Source organism: Coregonus clupeaformis, chromosome 35 (genome assembly GCF_020615455.1).
Source record: "Coregonus clupeaformis isolate EN_2021a chromosome 35, ASM2061545v1, whole genome shotgun sequence".
NCBI lineage: Eukaryota > Metazoa > Chordata > Actinopteri > Salmoniformes > Salmonidae > Coregonus > Coregonus clupeaformis.
The window spans coordinates 16897947-16925674 of NC_059226.1; the positions used below are offsets into that span (position 1 = coordinate 16897947).

Below are 27728 nucleotides of genomic sequence, written 5' to 3' on the forward strand. Positions count from 1 at the left end.
AGTATGTGGACAACTACAAATATCTAGGTGTCTGGTTAGACTGTAAACTCTCCTTCCAGACTCACATTAAGAATCTCCAATCCAAAGTTAAATCTAGAATCGGTTTCCTATTTCGCAACAAAGCCTCCTTCACTCATGCTGCCAAACATGCCCTTGTAAAACTGACTATCCTACCGATCCTTGACTTCGGCGATGTCATTTACAAAATAGCCTCCAACACTCTACTCAGCAAATTGGATGTAGTCTATCACAGTGCCATCCGTTTTGTCTCCAAAGCCCCATATAATACCCACCACTGTGACCTGTACGCTCTTGTTGGCTGGTCCTCACTACATATTCGTCGCCAAACCCACTGGCTCCAGGCCATCTATAAATCACTGCTAGGCAAATCCCCGCCTTATCTTAGCTCATTGGTCACCATAGCAACACCCACCCGTAGTCTGCGCTCCAGCAGGTATATCTCACTGGTCATCCCCAAAGCCAACACCTCCATTGGCCGCAATTCCTTCCAGTTCTCTGCTGCCAATAACTGGAACAAATTGCAAAAATCTCTGAAGCTGGAGACACTTATCTCCCTCACTAACTTTAAGCATCAGTTGTCAGAGCACCTTACCGATCACTGCACCTGTACACAGCCCATCTGAAATTAGCCCGCCCAACTACCTCATCCCTATATTGTTATTTATTTTGCTAATTTGTACCCCAGTATCTCTATTTGCACATCATCTCTTGCACATCTATCATTCCAGTGTTAATACTAATTGTAATTATTTTGCACTATAGCCTATTTATTGCCTTACCTCCATAACTTGCTACATTTGCACACACTGTATATATATGTATTTCTGTTGTATTTTTGACTTTGTTTTGTTTTACCCCATATGTAACTCTGTGTTGTTGTTTTTATCGCACTGCTTTGCTTTATCTTGGCCAGGTCGCAGTTGTAAATGAGAACTTGTTCTCAACTGGTTTACCTGGTTAAATAAAGGTGAAAAAAAAAAAAAAAAAAAAAAACAATGTCACATAGTTGTGACTCACCCAATGATTTATATATACACTAGTTGACCGACAGGGGGCGATGTTTTGAAGCCACCGCGCCTCCATCTTGGCAGCGTTGCAAAACATATTTTGGAAGCTATAGAAATGCATTTATTAATGTCTACATTTGTTTTTGAAAGGTTTATTCTATTACAGACACCTTAATGCATACTTTAAAATTACATTATGTGAGCTAAAAATAAAAAAATGAAACAATTTAATAAAAACATTTTCCTTAAAGAATCGTTTTTACAAAGTATTAATGTTACTGTCCCCACTACAAAAACAAAAATACTTAAATACATGTAATTTGGTCCTTACATTTTTTATTGAAATACTGTAGAATTCCATTCATTCCTATGGACTCACCTCTGTTGATATGTGCCAACCATAGACCGCATGGGGGCGCCAACAAATCTTGTCACCTGACCTGGGTATGATCATATGATGCATTGATTTCTGTCTTTTGATTTTGCATTACTCATACAACATTTGGATAAGTGAAAAGAGTAAAACTTACAAATGGGGGTTTAATCATCTACACTGATATTAAATGAGTTGTGATAGTTTGATGTTCTCCAATGAATCCACCACTACAGACTGACTAGACGTTTATACTACTAATTTATATGGCAGAAAGAGGCCCCCTGTGTGTTTTGTGTGTCAGTATGTTGTGCATACTTCCTCCTACTTCACTTCACTTCCCTCAAAAATAAATCTGTTTTCTCACACAGACACCATTCAAGCACAAATACATTTAAATAGTATGCCAGAATTGAAAATACAGAAGGGCACAATGGGGTTAAAATCGTTTTTATAAAAACTGAACATGCTCTCTTGGCTTTCACACTTACTGTTAAAATAATATTCCTCTCTTCTCATTCAGTACAATACAAACCAGTTTGTGAGATTAATGAAGCAGACAGCCAAATAAATACTGTACTAATGTCACTTACTATACTAATGTCAGTGAGAATATTGCCCCTGAAGCGCAGGGAAATTATTATTTTCTATAGCACTATAAAGACACACTATCTTCAAAGTTTGGATTGAAATGCTTTTGGTTGTTAAATGGAGACCTTTCAGATCTGGTGGCTGGATTTAACACTGGCCCATATGAATCTGATGCCCACTGTGGGCAGCCCACAGATATAAGTCACAACAAAGTACACAATGAAAGAGACACTGAGGTAAACAGGCACGTATATACTGTCTTAGCAACTACAATAAATAATACTAACAGCTCTTCCCATTGAAATAAGGCAGGCACGTGCAAATACAGTATTTTAAACCGTCAAAACCATTTGCTGGTTTTCAAAATTAAAGTGACTTTGAATTTAAATTTAGATGACCAGACGAAATAATACAAATAATAAAGTCCAGCAACAATACATTCTACTAGTGCATTATGTATTACTTCATTGAAATGAAAACTGACCTGGGAAATTCATGAAAGCTAATACTTCAATTATACGTATACAATATAATCATGGTTAATTGCATTAGTCTCGGTTTGACCCTCTGTGACTTTGATGCTGTTTTTACATTTACATTTTAGTCATTTAGCAGACGCTCTTATCCAGAGCGACTTACAGTTAGTGAATACATATTATTTTTTTAATACTGGCCCCCCGTGGGAATCGAACCCACAACCCTGGCGTTGCAAACACCATGCTCTGTCAACTGAGCTACATCCCTGCCGGCCATTCCCTCCCCTACCCTGGACGACGCTGGGCCAATTGTGCGCCGCCCATTTTATTAAGCTAAAGGAAGTTAGTGTCAGAGAAAGTACATACAGTATGCAAAGGAATTCATTTTACTGAGAGAATTAGAATACTGTAACTACATTAGAATATACCATTTTACAACAATGTTAAATATAATCTAAAAACTTCTATCAGCAATTGCACACTGAAAGAAGTGTGTTTCATAAATTGCAACAAACACAATTTGTTGCAAACACATTACAAAAACATTAATGTATAAATTATGTCACTAAGGTTAAGGCGTTCATTCAGTATTTTGGACTGTGTCATGCCAGGTGTGACAGACCAATACCACAACACCTAGCTAGACATCATTGACCGATAACATTTAGTCATATAACACTATCGTTGTCCTGGAAAAAGGTGCTCAACTACAAGTCTTTCCCTGATAAAACGCTTTTATAAGTTAAAAACATAATATTCTGTAATAGTAAAAAAGTAATAATAATTGATTGGATTTATATCGCGCTTTTCTACCAACTGAGGTACTCAAAGAGCTTTAAATATGTAAAGAATGTTGGGAAACGTCTTAATGATCTGCTCCAGGGACTCCAGGACACAGACATGGCTTTGAGTGAAATAAAAACTCTATATCGGCTTCATAATAAGCTGACGGCTGCCAGGTAGAGTTCTGGTGTAAAACAGGTCAGCACCAGAGTCATGTCTCTATGGAAACAGACACGAACACTCTGAATGCACTGACGACAGAGTACAGAATACTCTTACAACAGCAACAGCCAACACTATTCGGCAAGACTTCCATCCAGGTTTGACTGAGGAGGACTGATGTCTTCCCCTCTGTAGCCAGGGAGCCTTATAGGTCCTGCCAACTCTAAATTGGGTGTATGAGATGAGCACTGGGACATAGGCAGGCAGCAGCTTGTCCTTTTCACCCCAATTAGGGAGACTTTCCCCTCCCCAAGATGAAATAAGCATGACGCTTCTCAGATAAGTGTGGCACTAGTTCAGGTAGATGGGGGTCATGCTTTGCCCTTACTCTTGGCCAAGGCCATGCGCTCGGACACAGTCTTGATGGGGACCCCCTTACGGGACACCTTGACATGGATGAACAGGGTGGAAGGAGAGAGGCTGGAGCCATCTGCCTTCAGCAAGTGGACATGGCGGTAACCTAGAGAAAAATAGAGTCACTGGTGTCAGTGTCACACACAGACACACTATCTCCACAAACACCCCTACAATACAGAGACAGTCTCCTAGTACCTGTGCGGAGGCTGGTGAAGGGCAAGGTGTACTGGCCCACAAAGTCGTTCTTGGCTTTGTGGTCATGGTCTTCCACTACAAAGCGTACCAGGGCCAGTTCAGGGACCTGCAGCTGGAAGCTCAAAGTGCTGTCCCAGCGTGGGTTAAAACCTGCAGGGGGCATAGGAGAGCTGTCAGACACTGCCATCCACCACCATTCACAGCCTGAAACTACTCCACTGACCGGGATAATGGAGCTCTAAACGAGAAGTATCATTTTCTGGTACTCGCATGTCTCAGAATAACTGCACTGAGCAAAGATAATGGAGTAGCTGGGGTATCTATCATGTTTCATCATCATTATGGTAAAGATAAATATGGGAGTGCGGAATAATGTTCCTGATAAATTTTCTGTCTGGAATAGTGCCGTGGGTGGTGGGAGTCATACAGGTGCCCTGGAATACTTATGTTCATTCATGGTAAAATGTCAAATGTTCCTAGTACTATTATGCTCTTCTAATTATATTTCTAATATGGTTCATTTGTGAACTCAAGGGTGTATACAACCCTTGTTATCCATTTCTTTAAGGGGAGTATAATAGATGTGCACTAGATGAGTGGAAGGTTACCATTGTTGTCGATTCGGTGGGTTTTGTCTCTGGAATTATCAATGGCCACCCCGTGAATTTCCACCCACACCAGCGGGTCCACAATGGAGTTGGGCTTGTCTGTGTTGATCTTAGGAAGCTGCTGTGCTGATATTATCTGAACACAAAATCCCCCTAATTACTTTTTGTGACTTTGTATATAAAATTCTAGTATGAAAATTATTCAAATGATTTTACAAAATGACTAATAAGGTGAAGTAGTTTACTACCTTGGTCTGTTTCCATACCACTGCTAACTAAAATGTGCACTACTATTTCAACAAGGCAGTTACCACATATACACCACCACAACAGAATCTGATTCTCAGCAGGTTTCTCACCCGTATGGTGAGCTGTGTGGGGATGTGACCTGGCCCGCCTCCTGTGATCTCTGGGTTGAAGTTGGAGCTGGGGCTGCACAGGAAGCTGGGTTTGAGGATGTATCCACAGCGGCCGTTAGGCAGGAAGCGGCCCTGGTTCAGATCCATCTGCTCCCCTGGAGTCTGGAAATTCAGAGCCACTGCAGAGAGAGAAAGAGAGATAGAGAGAGGGAGAGGGAGAGAGAGAGGACAGACAGGAGTGTGAAAAGAGACAACAACAACATACCGCAACACATGAACAACAGAACACACTTTACCAGGAAGCAGTGTGAGGTTAGTTATTATGACAAGAGGAGTGAGGAATAGGAGGCTCATACCAAACATTTGCAATGCTCTCAGAGGAGGCCCAATGTAAAATAGCTTTCCATCTCCAGGGACTTCCAGGCTAGATAATGTTAAATAAATGAGCCACTTGTACCAACTCCTTCCTCCATCCCACCCCCCACCTCCCACCCCCCTCCAGCCCAGAGTGCTAACCCATCGAGCAGCCGCCGTTCCACATATCCTGGGGGTCGTAGTTGGAGGACTGGAGCCGCTGCCCGGAGGGGTAGATCCGGCTCAGCTGCCTGCTGTTGTGTCTGACAAACAGCTTTCCTGGAAGGTGATGAGAGGAGTGGGTAAGAGATCCATCACAATACCTCAAACGCAAATAAAAAGACAGACACACACACAAATATGCACAACAACATGATGCACAAATGCACCTGTGTATACAAGGACTTTCTCTACAACTACAGTGCCAGTAAGAACTATGAGTCATTATAGGATCTCAACAGGAACTGATTCACAGAAAACTGTTCTGTTCGAGTTATGTCTTCCAAAGCCCCTTGCCTGTGTCCTTGATGTGTTTGAGGGCGTCATTCTCATTGAAGGATGACAATTCATTGGGTGTTTTCTGGGCGGAGTGTTGGAACCCGCGGAAGGGGACACTTCGACAGTACACCACCAGTTCAGACAGTTCTGGGCTCAGCTTAGATGAGACCGCCTGAGCCAGCAACACAGAGTGCACATGAGAAATATGTTCCTAATCAATTTCTGTAGAATTACAGTGCCGTCTCAGTCACATGAAAGGTAAATGTGTAGCACCTTGGCAGGGTCCTTTTTGTCCTTTTTGTTGCTGCTTGATGCCTCGTCGTCCGAGCTGGTATCAAAGCTGCTGGTCTTCCCCAGCTGGCTCAGGTGATGAACATCCTTCTTCCCCTTCACCAGGATACGACCCCTCAGCTCCTGCAGAGGCAAGACAAAGATGCTTCAAAACACTGAAAAGCATATGTTAACATTCCTGTTAATATTCCACAATCGTTCCGTAAACATGCGAGGGATGGGAGAGAGAGCAGAAAAGGACAACAGGTTTCTTAGACAGAAGGGGACAGGGGTGAGTAGAGAGCTGGGGACAGGGGTGAGTAGAGAGCTGGGGACAAGGGTGAGTAGAGAGCTGGGGACAGGGGTGAGTAGAGAGCTGGGGACAGGGGTGAGTAGAGAGCTGGGGACAGGGGTGTGTGTCGTACCTCAGGAGAGGGCAGGTCCTTCAGAGGCTGGTTGTTGAGGGGCTTGGTGAGCAGCCTCTCGCCCAGGATGGTGCGCAGGTGTCGGGCCATGACCGCCTGCTGCTCAACCGTACAGTGGTTCTCAAGGGACAGGATCAGGGGGTACGGGGAGGCCTACGGGAAAAAACAAGGGTTGGTTCATAAGAGGCCACTCATTCAAATGTAAGAGAAACCATAAGCTCCTTAGGTAATAAGCCAGGGTGTATTCTGGACTACACTGAGGCCAAGAAGCTGTTGGACAGCCTATAGTCTTATTAGACTCTGAGCCAAGATATTGACTGTAGCTTGAACTGAACGTCAGCAGAGGCAGAAAGTTAACAGTCTAGATGTGTTTTCTTCCATTGACCTGCTGCTATTTACTTGTTAACTCTATTTTGTTTAGATGAGGAATACTTTGCTTTCCATAAAGAGTCACATATGGGCATGTTGGTTAAGGTGAAACATTTGGCCTCCCTATAAACCACACAACCATCTGTCCACCATCCCCCCAACCCACTAAGATAGTCTTACAGGCCAGGTGTGCTCACTCATTATTTATTTACTTTTCATTAAAAAATTAATTTGCTCACCTTGAAGGCATACTGGGCGATGGTCTCGATTACCTCTTTGAAGGGCACTTTAGAAGTAAGGGTGTGTCCATGGTAGATGACAGGCTCTCCTTTGTCCCCGTCCCAACAGTCCAGTTCCACACAGCGACAGCCCTGGTTCAGAGCTCTGGTTCACACAGTGCATATTCTTAGAGTGTGTGTGTGTGTGTGTTTGTGGGTATGCCCGTGTGCATGCATATGCGTGTGTGCATGTGTGTTTATGTGTGTGTGTCTATGAGCATTCATATGTGTGTTTGTGTGTGTGCATGTGTGTGTATTCAAACCTGATGTATGGCTCGGCACTGCTGGCACTGGTGACCTGATCCTTGGTGAGGTAGGTGTTGTGTGAGGATGAGATGAAATAGTGGGCCAGGGGTCTGGTCATGTCCTGGTGCACCCTGGCGTGGTCAGGGTTAAACACATCGTTCTCCAGGGACAGCATGTACATGGTGAAGCCATTCTGAGTCATGAACTGGTTCTTCTGGGCTGCAGGGAGGAGTGGCACATTACATTTTTTTACATTTTTAGTCATTTAGCAGACGCTCTTATCCAGAGCGACTTACAGTTAGTGAATACATTTTTTTAATATATATATATATATATACTTTTTTTTTATACTGGCCCCCCATGGGAATCGAACCCACAACCCTGGCGTTGCAAACGCCATGCTCTATCAACTGAGCTACATCCCTGCCGGCCATTCCCTCCCCTACCCTGGACGACGCTGGGCCAATTGTGCGCCGCCCATGAGTCTCCCGGTCGCGGCCGGCTGCGACAGAGCCTGGATTCGAACCAGGATCTCTAGTGGCACAGTTAGCATATCAAATCATATACCTTTTGTGAGGATTATGAACAGGCATAGACAGGTATAGACATGCTCGTATGATTGTGGAAACATAAAGTCAGGTGCAGAACTGGCCCTGAATTTGCAACAATTAAATATGTAAAATATAAATACATACAACATTCAGATAAATAAAAGCACAGTGAATGTAAGGAATGCAGTATGAAAAAAGTATGAAAATGTATGCACTCACTACTGTAAGTCACTCTAGATAAGAGCGTCTGCTAAATGACTAAAATGTAAAGTTATAAAAATCCATGGCTAAAATGATGTTCAGTGTTTCTTCGGCCTACCCCAGTCATTGAGCTCGTAGGTGCGGATGAGGCTCTGAGCGTGGATCAGTGATGCGTCCTCCCCCTGGTCTCCCAGGAAGTCTCTCAGCTCAGCGGTGGACAGAACACAGCCGTTACCAGAGTAGTGTCTGAACACCGCGTCCAGCTCTGGCCGCCTCATCAGCTCCCTGCAGAACTCCTCGATCTCTACGTGGTCCAGACGGCCGTCACACGACCGGTCAGCTTTCTGAGAGGGACGGATGGACAGACAGAGGACAGACAGAGGAAAATGAGGGACAGACAGAGGAGAGGGAGGGACAAAGAGACAGACAGATGGGCGAATGGACAGACGGACAGACAGAGAGACTTTGGTTAGGGCTGATCTGATTAAAATACTTTCACATACACAACCCCTCCACACATTTTCAAAGGGGTTCCCTAAAAACAGCGGGCTGGATCAAAGTTAATATCTTCAATTCTTATAGGTGAGCCATGTTTATATTATCAAATCTATGGGGGTGCACTGATTTGTTATGGAAGTGCCCAGCTACCCTATCCACTCCCATAATTCATACCATATAGACAAACATACACTCCACACATTACTGCACTGCACACTGTTGGTTTGATATTCAGTCTCTGAGGAGAGGGCTGGGCAGGGTTGGAGAAGGAGATCACATGGTGAAGGAAGGAGCAGGAAAACAACTTGACATTAACAGAGAGGAGAGCTGAGAGACTTAGCTAGCAGTAATCCTTAACTATGGAGAAATGACTGGCTGCCTGATAATTTGAGAAGGGGAGAGGGGAAGAATGGGAGAGAGGGGAAGAAGAGGAGAAGGGAAGAAGGGGAGAGAGGGGAAGAATGGGAGAGAGGGGAAGAAGAGGAGACAGGGGAAAAAGAGGAGAGAGGGGAAGAAGAGGAGAAGTGGAGAGGGGGGAAAAAGGAGAGAGGGGGAGAAGGAGAGAGGGGGAGAAGGAGAGAGGGGAAGAAGGGGAGAGGGGAAGAATGGGAGAGAGGGGAAGAAGGAGAGAGGGGAAGAAGGAGAGAGGGGGAGAAGGAACGAGAGGGGAAGAAGGAACGAGAGGGGAAGAAGGAACGAGAGGGGAAGAAGAGGAGAGAGGGGAAGAAGGGGGGAAGAAGGAGAGAGGGGAAGAATGGGAGAGAGGGGAAGAAGGGAAGAAGTGGAGAGGGGGGAAGAAGTGGAGAGGGGGGAAGAAGGAGAGAGGGGGGAAGAAGGAGAGAGGGGAGAAGGAGAGAGGGGAGAAGGAGAGAGGGGAGAAGGAGAGAGGGGAGAAGGGAAGAGAGGGGGAGAAGGGAAGAGAGGGGGAGAAGGGAAGAGAGGGGGAGAAGGGAAGAGAGGGGAAGAAGGGAAGAGGGGGAGAAGGGAAGAGAGGGGAATAAGAGGAGAGAGGGGAAGAATGGGAGAGAGGGGAAGAAGGAGAGAGGGGAAGAAGGGAAGAAGTGGAGAGGGGGGAAGAAGGAGAGAGGGGAGAAGGAAAGAGAGGGGGAGAAGGAGAGAGGGGGAGAAGGAGAGAGGGGGAGAAGGGGAGAGAAGGGAAGAAGAGGAGAGAGGGGGGAAGAAGGAGAGAGGGGGAGAAGGGAAGAGAGGGGGGAGAAGGAGAGAGAGGGGGAGAAGGGGAGAAGGGGGGAGAAGGGGAGAAGGGGGGGAGAAGGGGGAGAGGGGTAGAAGGAGAGAGGGGGAGAAGGGGAGAGGGGAAGGAGAGAGGGGAAGGAGAGAGGGGGAGAAGGAGAGAGGGGAAGAAGGAGAGAGGGGAAGAAGGAGAGAGAGGGGAAGAAGGAGAGAGAGGGGGAGAAGGAGAGAGGGGGAGAAGGAGAGAGAGGGGGAGAAGGGGGAGGACGAGACCATCAGGGGAGAAAGAAAGACAGCAGTAGAGAGAAGAGTGCAGGAGAGAGAGAGTGTGAGTGTGTGAGTGAGAGAGTGAGAAAGCGAGTGAGGGGCCTCCTGGTTGGCTTGCCACTGGGTTGGTAATTGAACACAGAATCCAGGCTGTGGAGGTGGAGAAGGGGAGAGGGGGAGAAGGAGAAGAGAGGGGGAGAAGGAGAGAGAGGGGGAGAAGGGGAGAGGGGGAGAAGGGGAGAGAGGGGGAGAAGGAGAGAGAGGGGGAGAAGGAGAGAGAGGGGGAGAAGGAGAGAGAGGGGGAGAAGGAGAGAGAGGGGGAGAAGGAGAGAGAGGGGGAGAAGGAGAGAGAGGGGGAGAGAGGGGGAGAAGGAGAGAGGGGGAGAAGGGGAGAGAGGGGGAGAAGGAGAGAGAGGGGGAGAAGGAGAGAGAGGGGGAGAAGGAGAGAGAGGGGGAGAAGGGGAGAGAGGGGAAGAAGGGGAGAGAGGGGAAGAAGGGGAGAGAGGGAGAAGGGGAGAGAGGGGGGAGACGGGGAGAGAGGGGGAGACGGGGAGAGAGGGGGAGAAGGGAAGAGAGGGGGGAGAGAGGGGGAGAAGGAGAGAGGGGAAGAAGGGGAGAGGGGAAGAAGGGGAGAGTAGGGGAGAGAGGGGGAGATGGGGAGAGAGGGGTAGAAGGAGAGAGGGGGAGAAGGGGAGAGAGGGGGAGAAGGAGAGAGGGGAAGAAGGGGAGAGAGGGGGAGAAGGAGAGAGAGGGGGAGAAGGAGAGAGAGGGGGAGAAGGGGAGAGAGGGGGAGAAGGGGAGAGGGGGGGAGAAGGAGAGAGGGGGAGAATGAGAGAAGGAGAGAGGGGAAGATGGGGGAGGACGAGACCATCAGGGGAGAAAGAAAGACAGCAGTAGAGAGAAGAGTGCAGGAGAGAGAGAGAGTATGAGTGTGTGAGTGAGAGAGTGAGAAAGAGAGCGAGGGGCCTCCTGATTGGCTTGCCACTGGGTTGGTAATTTAACACAGACTCCAGGCTGAGAGTGAAACGCAGCCCCAATCTACTCCACAGCATACTGAATAAACAATGGCCCTCAACCAACAACAACATCTCGCCTACACACAAACGCACATGCACACACATACAGTATGTGCTCACCTTGAATAGTGAGCATGCATACTGTTCATTCAGGTCTATGTTGATCATCTGCAGCAGGCGTTTGACCTCGTCATAACTCATCTTCCCATCGTCATTCTCATCAGCCCGTTTCAGGTAGCCACGGATCCAGGTGTGGGGGGTTAAGGAGAGCAACCAGGGGAGCATACCGAACCCCTAACCCTAAACACATCCTTAAAAGTACATACTATGGTATATACAGTATTTATAGACACAAAACACATCTATACATACAGGCAGAGTTGATGCACATGCATACTGTATACAGGCACATTACAGCCCACATCCAACTATGGGTAAGGGTCAATTTCATCATTTCTTAATTCACAGCGATCCAGGAATCAATTGTATAGCCGTGTCTAATTCAACTACCTGGAATTGAAATGGAATACGATGCCAACATCCATCTGAAGTCAAAATACTAAAAGCCTCCTCCAAGGCCTCTAATGGAATAGAACACAGGGCTGATGTAGAGAGAGGAGCCAAAATGACACCCCTCTCTTCCAGGACACACACAACAATAAGAGCTTTTGCAAGGCTGGTCTTTATCAGTCTACTGCAAACATGGCTGGGCCCTGCCAGTGTAAAACCGCACCTCAAATCTTACCCAATAACAAGCCAAGGCACTAGCCTGGACATGTCCCAGAGCACCTACTCCTCTATCTGTTCTCATGACTCCACACATGTAAACAGAAAATGAACAGTGACAGATAAGCAGAGATACAAAGATCTGGCTTTGCGTTTTACACAAGTGTGTCTGTGTCGCTAACAACCCAGCGGCTATACAAGGGATCATGTTTGACAGGATATTCAGACTATATTTAGACAGTGCTTTTTGCTGGGCCATTGCTGCACATCTTAGGTATGCTGTGGATGCGGGATGGTGCATGTGACAGTGTTATGTTCAGAGTCAGTCACCATAGCGATCCTGGCTGCCCAGCCTGCACTATATTTACTCTGGGTCGAAGGCTGGCAGCCTGGCACAGCGCAGCAAAGAGCCACGGGAGGTAAAGGATATTGATCCAGTTTCTCCTTCTGGGTCATGTTGGCCACGCGTTCCTTCAGGGTGCGGATCCCTCGGACCCAGTGCCTCGCCTCCTCCTCACATGGGCAGAGGAGGTCCAGACTCTTCCTGGCTCCTCTGAACACCACCGTGAAGCACTGATTCTCTGGTACCGACCCAGATAGCCTCCGCAGAGCCTCAGACTGGCAGCCCTCACGCACACACTCCACCTCTGTCACTGAGACTGGCACAGAGAGATGTTGGGGAGGGGAGGTGGAAAAGGAGACAGTGGGAGAAACAGAGAAAGACAGAGTAATTGTATCAATCTGGGTGTAGGAATAAACAGAATACAAACAGGGCACCAAAACACGTGGAACTTGGAGGGAGGCTTGGAGCTGAAAGGTTGTGAACTCTAGGGAGAGTGTGGTAACACCCACGTAGCAGTTTGACATGGCATCTCGGTGCTGGGGTCCTGATTTGGCTCTTAAATAATACGACCTGTACAGACAGACCTGTGTCAGCTGCGGCGGCAGAATATGTTTACGACTCAGGCCTACATTCATCTGCATGACGAGGTCCAAATTTAACCAGCAACTCCACAACACTCAGGGCACAGCAGTCAAACTGACACTCAAGTGTAGGCAGGACCTTTAGCCCAATGCCATGAGGTGTTTGTGTGTGTAAAGAGATAAAGGAAGACAGAAGAACGCCATCTCATTGACTTTTAGAGAGATTTGCATCTATTTCAGCTCTTATTTCTAACAGTAACATCTGTGGTGAAACCTATGCCGGGGACGAGGGAATGGGCAGGGCTTTACACGTGATGGCTGACCCTCTACCCAGCAACACAACACCAGCCTACTACCCCATTACCCTCCCTGCACCACATCCAGAATAGAGCCCGGTGAAGGTTTCAAACCTAAGACTAGCTATTGGGTTTGTGGAGTAGCTTTCAAATCATTCAGTTGGTTATTTAAGTACATTTAGCAGTGCCTTTCTACACTGGGATCAGCTTTCGATAGTGACACACAGACCAACGATGGCTCAGCCACAGGGCTGACTGTGCCAGAGCCAGGGGCCATGGGCAGCCACTAGACAACTGTCTCTTCTGACAACGGCCTCTTTGTGCTGAACAGCCCCCACTTCTCCACCTCCTCAAAATCACTGACACATTCCTGCCCATCGCTCCATGACAAGGATGACATTTCAATGCTGAGAGTAGGGGAAAGTGTGGTGCGTGTGTGTGTGTGAGACTGGCACAGCCGAAGTGTTAAGTGCGGTGCATATTCTCTAAAGCCCATCTCAACAGAGGGGATCATGCTGAGCTGCAGGTGCCAGACCCCAAAGGCCCTTGAGACCACCTGTAGTCAGCATTTGTGTGTGCGTGTGTGTGTGTGTTAATAATCCTGTGGGTTTGGGTGTTTAACAAAACACACACCTTCGACGCCTGACGCTTTTGTGTTATCAGTAGCTGTCTGCTGAAGTGGTCAGCCTACCTTTGTCCTGTGGCCTGTCGTTGTTCTGTAGCGTTAGCCAAGTGTGACTGAAGTAATACTGCAACACCGCCTGTGGCCTGGTGGCCTGGTTGGGGGAAGACGACGTCACAACCACCTGACCCCCCACACCAGCCACCTGGCCTCGCACCCTACTGTACATGAGGCCTTATCCAGAGACATACAGTGCCTTCGGAAAGTATTCAGACCCACATTTTGTTAGGTTACAGCCTTATTCTAAAATGTATTAAATTGTTTTTTCCCCCTCATTAATCTACACACAATACCCCATAATGACAAAGCAAAAACAGGTTTTTATATATTTTTGCAAATGTATAAAAAAACAAAAACGGAAATATCACATTTACATAGGTATTCAGACACTTTACTCACTACTTTGTTGAAGCACCTTTGGCAGCTATTACAGCCTCGAGTCTTCTTGGGTATGATGCTACAAGCTTGGCACACCTGTATTTGGGGAGTTTCTCCCATTCTTCTCTGCAGATCCTCTCAAGCTCTTTCAGGATGGATGGGAAGCGTTGCTGCACAGCTATTTTCAGGTCTCTCCAGAAAAGAGAGAACCCCTAACCGCATCCTCCAGTGGCGCTCTGGAGCAGGATTTCTGTACTTTGCTCCGTTCATATTTGCCTCGATTCTGACTAGTCTCCCAGTCCCTGCCGCTGAAAAACACCCCTATAGCATGCCACCACCATGCTTCACCGTAGGGATGGTGCCAGGTTTCCCCCAGATGTGCCGCTTGGCATTCAGGCCAAAGAGTTCAATCTTGGTTTCATCAGACCAGATAATCTTGTTTCTCATGGTCATAGAGTCATTAGGTACTTTTTGGCAAACTCCAAGTGGGCTGTCATGTGCCTTTTACTGAGCAGTGGCTTCCGTCTGGCCACTCTACCATTAAGGCCTGATTGGTGAAGTGCTGCAGAGATGGTTGTCCTTCTGGAAGGTTCTCCCATCTCCACAGAGGAACTCTAGAGCTCTGTCAGAGTGACCATCGGGTTCTTGGTCACCTTCCTGACCAAGGCCCTTCTCCCCCGATTGCTCAGTTTGGCCGGGCAGCCAGCTCTAGGAAGGGTCTTGGTGGTTCCAAACTTCTTCCATTTAAGAATGATGGATGCCACTGTGTTCTTGGGGACCTTCAATGCTGCAGAAATGTTTTGGTACCCTTCCCTAGATCTGTGCCTTGACACAATCCTGTCTCGGAGCTCTACGGACAATTCCTTCGACCTCATGACTTGGTTTTTGCTCTGACATGCACTGTCAACTGTGGGACCTTACATAGACAGGTGTGTGCCTTTCCAAATCATGTCCAATCAATTGAATTGAGCACAGGTGGACTCCAATCAAGTAGGGGAAACATCTCAAGGATGATCAATGGAAACAGGATGCACCTGAGCTCAATTTCGAGTCTCATAGAAAAGGGTCTGAATACTTATGTAAATAAGGTATTTCTGTTTTTATTTTTAATGCATTTGCCAAAATTTCTACGAACCTGTTTTCGCTTTTTTAATCCATTTTAGAATAAGGCTGTAACGTAGCAAAATGTGGAAAACGTCAAGGGATCTGAATACTTTCCAAAGGCACTGTATATTTAGAGAGTTCGGCCAACTTTTAGAATTTTGAATATTGCTCTAATTCTAGACATCCAGTTACATAGCATTGTTTACATATTCACTATGCAATGTTAATGGGGAGCTAACATGTACTCTCCTGACCTTGACATTTATAACCCGTCACAAAACACCTCTTAAACCTTGTAATCGTTAACTGGACTTTGGAATTGAGTGGACATAAACTTGTCTGTGATGTTTCCACTCTGTGTGTAGGTGAGTGTGTTTGCATGCGTGTTATCTAGATCACTAGTATAATATGTTTGTACAGTATGACTCAAAAATGAAAAAAAAAAATTCGGATTGACTTTGGCAACTCCAAAGCTCTAAGGACCGCCAGCACTAATTCATAAAATGATATGTGTCAGAGACATATTGTCACGATCGTTCCATGATGAAGCGGACCAAGGCGCAGCGTGATATGCGTACATTCCTTATTTGCAGTACACAACACGAACCAAAACAACAAAACAAACGATACGTGAAGTCCTGGGTTGAACACAAACCTTCCGGAACAAGATCCCACAATAAACTGTGCCAAACAGGCTGCCTAAGTATGGTCCCCAATCAGAGACAACAAGCTAAGACAACAAGCTACAGCTGCCTCTGATTGGGAACCACCCTGGCCAACATAGATATACACGAACTAGAACACAACATAGAAAAATCCACACCCTGGCTCAACGTATAAGAGTCCCCAGAGCCAGGGCGTGACACATATTTAGACTCTTTAAATGACAATCTCAATTATAGTAGTGTAGTAGCAGTTGGTAAGGCCAAACCCTGCAATTGGGAGTCATAAAGAGGTTTACCCATTTGGTAGGGCTATAATCTGACACAAGCGTGCACGCACGCGCACTCACACACACATCCTTTGTCATGCCAAAAACAATCATTAGGCTGTGTCATCAGATCCCTATGGGCAGGGCAGAGGAGCCCTATATTTGCCTTATGGAACATGGAGAGGGGCCAGAGCCATGGCCTCTCATTTACCGGAGGGATATTTCAAGAGCAATCTGAGAGGCAAACCCTGTAGGTGTAGATCTATTAAACTATACTGAGATTTACTACCGGTTTAGGAGACCTGAGGACTCCAAGCGCTTCACCCGCTGCCCACTTATCCTTCTCCTTAAACCATTGAGCTTTGTGTGTGTGTTTTTGGTTTTACTATTCTTGTGGGGACCAGAACTCACAAGGATATCAAAACAAGGAAGATTCTGACAATTGGGGACATTTCGCCGGTCCCCACAAGGAAAAAGGTTAATTTAGGCTTAGGGGTTAGGTTTAGGGTTAGGGTTACAATTAGTTTAGGTTTAGGGGTTACGGTTAGGGTTAGGGTTAGGGTTAGGGTTAGGAGTTAGGTATAGTTTTAGGGTTAGGGGTTTGGGGTTAAGGTTAGGGTTACGGTTAAATGGAAATCAATTATTTGGTCCCCACAAGGATAGCAAAACTGTGTGTGTGAGTGTGTGTGCGTGCATGTGTGTGTGTGTGCGTGTGTGTGCGTTTGAGTGTGTGTGTGCAAGTATGTGTATCTGTGCATATGAGAGAGGGGAAGCGGTCAAAACTTTACGATTAGAAATAGCGTTCCCACAGTATAATGGGCCAAAACATCTAGGATTACTGCCAACATTTCCTCTCTCTTCTTTAAGGGGATCGTAATCATTAGAGCACTCATATGATGTGCCAGCTTCCCTTTCTGATCGGCCCATTGCCTGCAAACGATTAGCGAGCTGAGGTAAGCCAATATGTTGAGGCCAACGGATAACAAGTCTATGTACTGTGCATTGTTTCTAATGCAGATTGTGTCGTTTATACCTCTTTATAACAGTGGTTGACCGATGTGAACCTTCAGCAGGTATGGAGTTTCTGTGTGTACTATATGGATGCATTACTACAGGTGACACACAGGTAACTGCCAAAATAAAGGAAACACCAACATATAATGTCTTAATAGGGCGTTGGGCCACCACGAGCCAGAACAACTACAATGCACCTTGGAACTCTACTGGAGGGATGCAACACCATTCTTCAATGAGAAATTCCATCATTTGATGTTTTGTTGATGGTGGTGGAAAATGCTGTCTCAGGTGCCGCTCCAGAATCTCCCATAAGTGTTTAATTGGGTTGAGATCTGGTGACTGAGACGGCCATGGCATATGGTTTACATCGTTTTCATGCTCACCAAACCTCGTGCCCTGTGGATGGGGGCATTGTCATCCTATGGGGGCATAGCCATGGTAGCCAAAATAATGGCCTGCCCAGCATTTTTATACATGACCCTAAGCATGATGGGATGTTAATTGCATAATTAACTCAGGAACCACACCTGTGTGGAAGCACCTGCTTTCAATATACTTTGTATCCCTCATTTACTCTAGTGTTTCCATTATTCTGGCAGTTACCTGTATCATACAATTACACAGGTTATAGCATCTGACTTTATTCCTGGCTCATAGCATAGTATCCCTTTAATTAATTAAAGGGAAATGTAGAAAAGAGGGCATTATTGTTGGCCAACATGAAAAGCACAAACGGCTTAGGACAAAGAGCTGGCTAAATGAATCTACTGAATCCGGTCTAAGAGGCTAGAACAGCTTGTGGAAGTCCTGTTCGTTTGTTTATACATTATTATTTTCCTGTAGATAGTCTTCCCTTCATGCAAGGCTACTTCTCCTAATCTGATATCGGTTAAGTTTCCTTTCCAATTATCGCGAAAGCCTCAGAATCTGAAAATCTAAAAGACCAAAACATCCCCCTCTTGTGACCACTCCCCTTCCCCACTCCTCTCCTCTTTTCTGCTCACTCCCTAACCTTCTTCTAAATCTACACCTACCTTCTCCCCTCCCTTTCCCTTAATCCACATCCGTATCCTTTCTCCTTCTCCTCTCTTATGCCTCCTTTCTCTCCACACCCACCCCTCTCTTTTCTCTCCTCCTTCCCCATACCTCGCCTTTCCCCTCCTCCTCTGGCCCCTCCCTCCACCCCTCCGTCCCCCATGGTATACTCACAGGTCTGTTGTGCCTTGGCCTTGCGGGAGCTCTTGGTGGACTCACACCACACGGTGACCCCGTCCTCCAGCAGACGCAGGCTGCGGCTCTTCTGCCACCTCTGGGAGCGTACCTTCACCATGTTGGAACCGCGCATCATCGCACGGACATCCTCATCATCCAGCACCCCTGGAAACACACACACAACACACACATGCGCAAGGTTAAGGTCAAATACACTGTTACACACTTTTAGGTAACGTGCAGTATCACTGTGGATTTTCCAGTATGATGTAATATGGTATGTCACTGACACTGTGTCATTGTTGCAGAACACACCCTCCATGTCCTTATGTCATTCACTCTAGTCTAATTCAATGTTAGGCCATCCACACCAAGATCCACTGGCAGTTCATTGAGAGTTCAGTCTGTCTGCTCTACTGTCGTAAATTTAAGTAGAAGTCTATGAGCCATATCCCTCCTTTTTGGCCTTCCCTCATCATGCTATTACAGTAAAATGACTGTGACGTATATTTTGCAGGATAGGGACTCATAACACTCAATATCATGTCAGGATGAAAACTGAGGGTTATGAGTCTGAAGAAAACAGGTATGCTAACAAACCAGTCAAGCACAACCCATTTAAAGCTATGTGGTTGTATTGTGTGTTGAGGGCTTGGCAGCAGTGGGCGTTCCAGGGATGACTCACTCACCTTTATACATACAGCAGTCCTTTGGAAGCACCACCTCCATAACTCACAAACACAGGTCATGCTGTCATAATTAGGGCCTAAACATAGGACTTTGTTTTATATACAAACCCCTGAAAGGAGCAACACTGAAACATGGTTGACATTCAGGGTACTGAAGCAGGAAATCCCCACAGAATCTGCTGACGAGAAAAGACAAACTTTTCTACATGTGACGACACAACCGTTCAAGACAGAGACAAAATGAGTAAGGCTGAGATGATGATGAGAGCTAGTTTATAAAGGCTGCCCAGTGAATGGGTGGGGCTTGGATGAGGTCAAAAATTGATTGACATGTTGCCTGCTTTTAATCACCCATGTTCTTTTGTGCATTCTAGCGCCACACAACAGTTAATGGTGATATCGACATGTGCTGTCAAATATTCGAGTCTAGACATTGGGAAGTGCTAATTATATAGCATAGCAACACCAAAGGTTGATATCAGCAGACTAATTATTATTATTATTAACCAAAATGGTATCTGTTGCAAAGGGTGGATGGGTTTTTTAAGTGGGTGTACATGTTTGTTTGTTTGTTTTTTATCAAAGAAACAGGCGTAGGTGTAAATATATATCAGAGCCTTACATTTTACAAACACACTTTGAAACAATTTTCTTTTACATATTTTGGATGAAGTCTGCTTGTGGTGGCCGATTTTTATTTTTTATGAGGCAGAATTGATTTGACTGGAATAGTGTCTAGTCTGGTATCTGTTGTTGTCATTTAAGCAATAATGCCTGAGAACCCGATAATTATTGTGTGACAACTCACGAAAAGGCTGTTCTGAGGCCCGAGGCGAAGCAACTTTTTTTATGAGGCAGAATTGATTTGACTGTAATGGTGTGTAACGCTCAGTGGTCTAGTCTGGTATCTGTTGTTTTCATTGTTGATTTTGCCGCTACCTGCTGACTGTTGCAGTTACCGCACAATTACGTCTGCGATGTATATCTATTACGTCATACGTGATCACGTTCGAAACAGATCAGATAACATTTGACTATTCATTCAGTCATCAAGTTGGTGTCGTTGGTGGTTGAAAATGTATTATCCCGCATTTTATTGCAATGTAATTGTATCATAATTTTTTAAAAGCATTAATATGTGATACAACTGGAGATAATATGGAGAAGAAAGAATTTGAGGTAGGCTTTGTTTTTCAGATTTTTTTAAATAGAGATGTATATTTTTTATATTAAACATTTTAAAAGGCAAGATAAGTCTTGCCATCTGCCAAATTCAGAAATAGTGAGTAATTGGGTAAAGGTGATCGCCAAGGTGATATATAGTGATAAATAATGTAGGCTAATTAATGAGAGTTGAGAAAGGTGATATGTAAAATCTCAGAGAGAGATGCAGGAGGCTGATCCAGAGTCAGCCGGACCATCTCAGTCAGAGGAGACTGAAGCAGAGAGAGAGATGCAGGAGGCTGATCCAGAGTCAGCCGGCCCATCTCAGTCACAGGAGACTGAAGCAGAGAGTGAGATGCAGGAGGCTGATCCAGAGTCAGCCGGCCCATCTCAGTCACAGGAGACTGAAGCAGAGAGTGAGATGCAGGAGGCTGATCAGGACTTAGCCGGCCCATCTAACACATGGGAGCCACAGCAGACTTTTCATTACAACCTGTCCTTGGCCCGGAGAAGCTCCTCCTCAGAACTCGAATTCTCAGGGGAGGAGATGAATGAGAAGTAGGTAGCTCTTTGTCTTCCCCATACTTACCTCCTATTCTCTATACTGTGTGTTCTGCAACTGACCAAAGAACCAATCAGAGGGTGTGTTTGTGGTGTACATGTATATAGGCTAGTCCCGTAGAGGTCAAGGGTTAGATAGTTTTAATAATTAACAGTACTCATCTATTTATCCCTTTTGCAGGCAATGGATTCTTTCGACTGAAAATATCCATGAAAGGGTGAGTTAGAGTTAGCGCTGGAATTTTCTAACATCAGGGAGACGGTAAAATAGACTATGGGTGCATCCCAAATGGTGCCATTTCCCAAATATATGCCCTACCTTTGATCAGAACTCTATGGGCCCTGGTCAAAAGCAGGGCACTATATAGGGAATAGGGTGCCATTTGGGATGCAGTCTAGATCAGGGATGGGCAACTGGTGGCCGTGGATCCCCTTTTGTAAGCCCGCGGATCAATAAAAAAAAAGAATGGAACTCAGTCAGGGTCTCAACTTATTGTTGAGAGTTAGAATAGTAGAATACACAAGGTGCCGTTTTCAATTTTGGTTTTGCTTCAGCAGTTTTTATCTTGCTATGTCAGTCACTGACAGTCACTCAATTAGCCCATGTCAGCTAAAACATTTTTTGGGGGGTAAGTTAGTCTAGCGGCCAGCTATCTAAATTTGTAGTAATCATGGTCGAATGGGGAGGGGGCAATGGGGAGGGGGCATTGATTTTGTTAGTCACGCTCACTCAGATATCATATTTTAAAAAATTATCTGTGTCCCATGGCAAAATGAGTAGAATTACATGAAAGTAGTTCTACAATTTCAAAATGTTCTCTCTGCCCCAGGGTAAAATGTGTAGAATTGCAGCAAACTTGCTTTAAAACGGCAACATTTTCTCTACGCCACATGGCAAAATGTGCAGAATTGCAGGAAATTAACCCTAAAACTTCAATTTTGTCTCTCCACTGTCAAGAGGGGATCCGCTAAAATCATTTGCTGGCAGAGTGGGGGGCAGGCCCCAACAAAATGTTGCTTGGGGCCCCCAAAACGCAAGGGCCGACTCAGACTACATGTGTGGGTATGGATGTGGGAATGAAGACCCGCGAGCCACTGCGGCCCCTCATGATGAGTTCAGATTTTTTTGGCCCCCACGCCCATAAAAGTTGCCGATCCCTGGCATAGATATTCTATTACAATACTACAGTAAATGTACCAGGAGCTGGCGAGTCAGCACTTTGAGTCTAGACAATGGGAACCTGGTGAGCAGGCTTTATATCTCAACAACAAGGTCGGAGGAAGTTGAATAGAATAACATTATTTAATAAGTTGTGGCATTCAGGTTAGATAATAAAGACATCACAATGTAGACAGATGGTGGATTTAATTGAATGTTCAATTTTAGAACAATCTTTCCCGGCTGTTCTTTTACATTACAGTCCACCATAGTTGAGGCTCATGCTAAGTGCAAGAACATCGTGTCATGGGTGAAGGAGGACTCTTCAACAGTGGTGGTCCCTGCCCTTGATCTCATCATGTACAGGCATTTGCCCTGGACACCATCATCATCATCATCAACTTCCTCCTCCTGGTCTTCAGTCGTAATCAATGAAGCAGATCTGGAAGCGGCCTCCATATGCCGCAGCGTCAGATTCAACCTTGGGCCAAGTCATGGGCCAAGCGAGGTCACCAGCCCTAGAACTGGTGCCAGGACACGGAACCCAACTCCCTTCCCCTCCCCCCTTTCGTATGTACCCCCCTGTAGCTTATTCCTCCCCATAATGGTTGGAACAGTTAATTCCTTAACTTCATACATGTGTATAAATAATGACTTCTCTAAAATGATTTATTTCCACTGAATACAGATGTAGGAACTTACGTTTGCTACAGCAGGAAAAGAATCCTGCAGCATTAGGAAATGTGAATTAATATCTGGATTATAATTAATGGACATTTTTGAAGGGGTTGATACATTATTCGTAAGGGAAAAAAATATATTCTGAAATTTCAAAGTGGACTTCAGAAGCCTTTTAAAACCTCAAATACACTATACGTTTTACATTTCCTACATTGCAGGAAAGTTCTCCTGCAACAGGGTGATCAAATTAAGATCCTGCATCTGTATGACTTTAGTTGATTCTTTTAAATAATGTTTTAAAGCAGTGTTTGTGTCCAGAAAGGTTTGTTATTGTCGTTGTTACCATATCTTTGTTGTGGGGTGCTCTTCAGGTCAGAGGAGTCTTTGGGAAATGAGGAAGAAGATGACAACCCAAGAAGATATTCCTCAGCATCTGAGAACGGAGATAGAGAGGATTGGGACAGATCCCGCTCAGACCCCCTGAGGTCTGTGTTCGGACTGTCTCACAACTTTATCTTCAGTCAGGTTCACAGAGACGCCCGCAGGTCCCTGAGTGAGGTCATACTGCCATCCATCCAGAGGAGACCAAAGAAGATGAGGCCTATTATTCTGTCTGCGGACACCAGGCTGATCATGGCCATTGTGGAGATCATCTTCAAGCAGATCAACGCCAGACTAGCCCAGCTCATGCTGATAGGAGGTGCCAGTCAGGGAGCCGAAGCTCCTTCCACCAGCATCAGCTCACCGAGCAGTCAGTTTGCTGAGCAGATGCTGCGGACAATCACAACCACAATGAATGGCCATACTATGGGACAGATGGCGCTCACTTGGCTGTCTGGAAAGTCCGCTAAGGAGATTGAGAGAGAGCTAGGACGACTGGCAGGTCAGGTCATTGTTGCAACCATCAGCAGCATCCAGAGGGCGAAGAGCGACGCTCAGACAGGACATGAGGTGCGGGTGTCCTACTTCCTGTCAGCGGTGTCGGCCGAGGTGCAGAGTCTGGTGGTCCAGAGAACGGAGACCAGGATGTCAGGAAGCGACCACCTGCTGAACCTGTCTCGGGCAAAGATCAACAGGGCCGTCGAGCTGAAAATGGCTGAAATGTACGGTGGATCCCTGTGGGATTGGTCCCTGACAGAACAGAATATCCAGCTAGGTCATGACAGAATCACTGCCATGTCCAATGATTTGGTGGATTTGGTGGTCGATGATACCCTGGATGCCCTTGGTTATCTAGAGAACCAGGCATTTTCCAGGTCCCAGAGCGCTGGCTCCCGGACAGGGATTGAAGGCCTCGACATTGATGGTGTGGCAAGGGACATGGTCCGGGGAAAGCTGCAGCCAAACTCAAGGCATCCATGTCTGAGTTTGAGCTGGAGGGGGATCCAGATACTCACAGGGCAGCAGTGGTCCCTCGAACCATTCACCTCTGTCTCGCTCCCACTCCGACCTGAGGATGCTCTGTGTCCGGTCAGCAGTGTCAGTCAGAACTGCCCTGCAAGTGATAAAAACAGAGCTTGACAGCAACTCAGACGAGTCCTTTGTTCCATGCCAGATGTCTAGAAACCTTCTAGCACGTCTAGTGTCGAGTGTCGAGAGCATCAGCGATCTGGAAATTGGTGAGATGCTCCAGGGCCCCTCAGCAATAATGGAGCCGGAGGCTGTGAGAGAACACCCAGACATATCCTCCACTGCCATCTACCACGCCCTGCTCATTGATTGTCCATTCCCACCATCAGAGAGGATTCAGGAAACAATTATTCTAAGCCGTCCACTCACTGCACAGGATGTGACCACACAGGGGGAAAAGCAGCATCCTGCTGACCTTCAGACCGACAACCTAATGGCAGAATACTCTGCCAAGGCCCAAGGGGTAGTGACTCAGGTCATAAGAGATGCTTCTTTGACCATGGACATCCTGTCAGCCCACGTCTCCTCAAGGAACATTGCTGAGGCCTCAACTAGCATTCTTGAGTCCCTTCTAGTGGACTTAAACGAGGCAATTGAGGTGAGTAGGGCAGGTAGGATCAAGTTCTGGGAACAGGTTCAGTTATCCTCCCAGAAACTTTACAGCACAGCTGTGAACGAGCTGAAGAGTTTGTACACTGGTTGCCACCTCACCAATGAGCGGGACCACCAGGATACCCATTTAACTGCTGACAAAATCCAGGACATGGAAGTGTCTACCAACAATGACCTCAAAGACCCAACAGTTGCAGTCAGCCAGGAGTCAGTCAGACACAGCGCCAAGAAGATCCTCAGCAAGGTTCTGAATGTGATCAAGGCCGGAGTAGCTGCCTCAGAGCACTCATCTGTGGGTGAGCAGATGACCGAAGAGTGGCAGGTTGCCATGGAGATGTTTGACTCCATTCTGAACAGGCTAGAAGATGATGAGCCTGATGTGGGTGAAGAGGATCATCTTCATGTGATGTCGGTCCATGACATCTACCAGGATGTCTCATCTAAAACCTCTCAGGTTTGTATGGCGGTGACTGGCCAGGCGATGGACACGCTGACCGATGATGTGTCAGCCGCGACCTCTGTGTGTGGTAAGTAAAATGACCACTTTTCATTTATTTTATTTTGTAATATGCACTAAATTGATTTTTTTTTTTTTTAAATTTTCTCCACCTTTATTTAACCAGGTAAACCAGATGAGAACAAGTTCTCATTTACAACTGTGACCTTGCCAACTCTCGTGTCATGTAGGATTCACTCATGAGCTTAATAGTTTTATTGCAATTGTGTTCATTGGATTTTCAAGATTGTGTATTATTGTAAAATATACACAACATAACTATTTTATCTCTTCTGCCCCCAGATATTCTTCTGCCCAAATCAAAGAGAAATCTCTTCCAGGCCACAAGTACCCACAGGTCAGGCACTAGCCAGGCCTCCAGTGACGTTCTTGCTGAGCTCCATGCCAACCGCCCTGACACCGCATTGCCTGTGAAGTGCACTTCTACAGCTGTTGCTGATACAGAGACTCGTCACGTCCCCTCTGCCAGAGTGAAGAAGAAGAGCCAGGGCCGGAGGTTCAGTTACTGCCCAAAGTTGCCAACGGTCAAGATCAAGGTATGGAGCTCCATGTTTGGGGTTTTTCCCCGTCATTACGGCTAAAATAGAATCCATAGCTAATGGGGTCAGAGTGAGACATTGTGGGGCGTCTAATGGAAGGATGAATTTACTCGGCAACAGGTGTTCAAGAGCAGAGTGGAACCAGAGAGCCACCCCGCTCAAAAGGAGCTGCCTTCGCAGCGTTTCAGCACCTCTCGAGTTGCGCTGGGTAAGCGACACACAATGATGATCATTTGATTTTGATGCATTGCCAAGATGTGGCCTGTGGTCAGAGTGAATGCAGCTTTACTGAGTTTAATGCTGAGATGTATTAATCCATCCATAATGCTTTCTCTGATCAAGGCCACTGAGTTTGACGAGCTGTCAGGCAAACATTGTAGCGACTTTCACATTTCCCAAGGTCAAAATCGTAGATTCTGTCATTCTGATGTATTACCATTTGTTTGTGCTGTGGTTGGAGAGAAGGAAAGTACATTTGATATGTTCAATTCTGATCCTGCAATGTTCTCTTATCACAGATGATGATCATGCTGTCCCATTCATTCCCCAACCTGAGGACGACCTGCCACCAGCACCTGCACAGGAGTCCCGTAAACATCCCCTGTTGGTCAGGGTGTTCCGGGCCATTTCCAGAGCCATCTCGAAACCGTTCAAGGGCTGTGATTTTTGCAAGAAGAATTAGAAAGATTTAGCCATCACCATCTAATAAACATATTAGCAGCATTGATTTGTGTGTCTGCAGTCATATTTAATAGACTCTCTTGACATGGCATTTTAGTCATTTAGCAGACACTCTTATCCAGAGCTACTAGGGGTAAATGCCTTGCTCAAGGGCACATTGGCAGAGGTGTCATTTTTCACTTAGTCAGCTCGTGGATGTGAACCAGCAACCTTTCAGTTACTGGCCACCGCTCTAAACCTTCATATCTGCAAACACTGAAGTGATAAGGGGTTGGCCCAACTGAACATTTCACACCAGATTTGTATGTTCCATTTGCTGTGTTAAGAACATTTCAATATTTGTAATATACTTGCAATAAACTTGCAAACTGAGAAGGCATTTCAAAGCAGCTTTGATTGTATTGACCTTGGTGAAAATGTGTTTAAATTACATTGCATATATATATATACAGTGGGGAGAACAAGTATTTGATACACTGCCGATTTTGCAGGTTTTCCTACTTACAAAGCATGTAGAGGTCTGTAATTTTTATCATAAGTACACTTCAACTGTGAGAGACGGAATCTAAAACAAAAATCCAGAAAATCACATTGTATGATTTTTATGTAATTCATTTGCAATTTATTGCATGACATAAGTATTTGATACATCAGAAAAGCAGAACTTAATATTTGGTACAGAAACCTTTGTTTGCAATTACAGAGATCATACGTTTCCTGTAGGTCTTGACCAGGTTTGCACACACTGCAGCAGGGATTTTGGCCCACTCCTCCATACAGACCTTCTCCAGATCCTTCAGGTTTCGGGGCTGTCGCTGGGCAATACCGACTTTCAGCTCCCTCCAAAGATTTTTTATTGGGTTCAGGTCTGGAGACTGGCTAGGCCACTCCAGGACCTTGAGATGCTTCTTACGGAGCCACTCCTTAGTTGCCCTGGCTGTGTGTTTCGGGTCGTTGTCATGCTGGAAGACCCAGCCACGACCCATCTTCAATGCTCTTACTGAGGGAAGGAGGTTGTTGGCCAAGATCTCGCGATACATGGCCCCATCCATCCTCCCCTCAATACGGTGCAGTCGTCCTGTCCTCTTTGCAGAAAAGCATCCCCAAAGAATGATGTTTCCACCTCCATGCTTCACGGTTGGGATGGTGTTCTTGGGGTTGTACTCATCCTTCTTCTTCCTCCAAACACGGCAAGCTATATTTTTGTCTCATCAGACCACATGACCTTCTCCCATTCCTCCTCTGGATCATCCAGATGGTCATTGGCAAACTTCAGACGGGGCCTGGAC

At 46.0% G+C, this 27728-nt stretch overlaps 2 protein-coding genes and 1 long non-coding RNA gene across 4 annotated transcripts; 2 read left to right on the top strand and 1 right to left on the bottom strand.

The window, feature by feature from the left end:
• Positions 1-2717: 2717 nt before the first annotated feature.
• Positions 2718-21468, bottom strand: LOC121569624 (1-phosphatidylinositol 4,5-bisphosphate phosphodiesterase delta-3-A-like). The gene is made up of 14 exons (XM_045210882.1): positions 18424-21468; positions 12313-12541; positions 11277-11406; positions 8303-8528; positions 7450-7651; positions 7148-7292; positions 6540-6692; positions 6118-6258; positions 5863-6016; positions 5509-5625; positions 4993-5171; positions 4634-4769; positions 4026-4175; positions 2718-3933 (listed from the first exon to the last, which is right to left on the bottom strand). Exons 1-14 carry the CDS (start codon positions 18746-18748, stop codon positions 3785-3787), a joined length of 2436 nt encoding a protein of 811 aa, XP_045066817.1. The 5' UTR covers positions 18749-21468; the 3' UTR covers positions 2718-3784.
• A 236-nt stretch (positions 21469-21704) lies between these two features.
• LOC123482674 lies at positions 21705-25237 on the top strand. The gene is made up of 3 exons (XM_045211156.1): positions 21705-22569; positions 23052-24040; positions 24156-25237. The coding sequence occupies exons 1-3, from the start codon at positions 22214-22216 to the stop codon at positions 25235-25237; spliced, it is 2427 nt and encodes an 808-aa protein (XP_045067091.1). The 5' UTR covers positions 21705-22213.
• Positions 25238-25341: 104 nt separating this feature from the next.
• On the top strand, positions 25342-26485 carry LOC121569625. 2 transcript variants are annotated; one of them, XR_006001368.1, is made up of 4 exons: positions 25342-25385; positions 25502-25755; positions 25879-25966; positions 26277-26485. It is a non-coding gene; the product is annotated as an uncharacterized LOC121569625 (long non-coding RNA). The 2 variants fall into 2 exon arrangements; XR_006001367.2 differs by having other exon boundaries at positions 25374-25755.
• The last annotated feature ends 1243 nt before the right edge of the window (positions 26486-27728 follow it).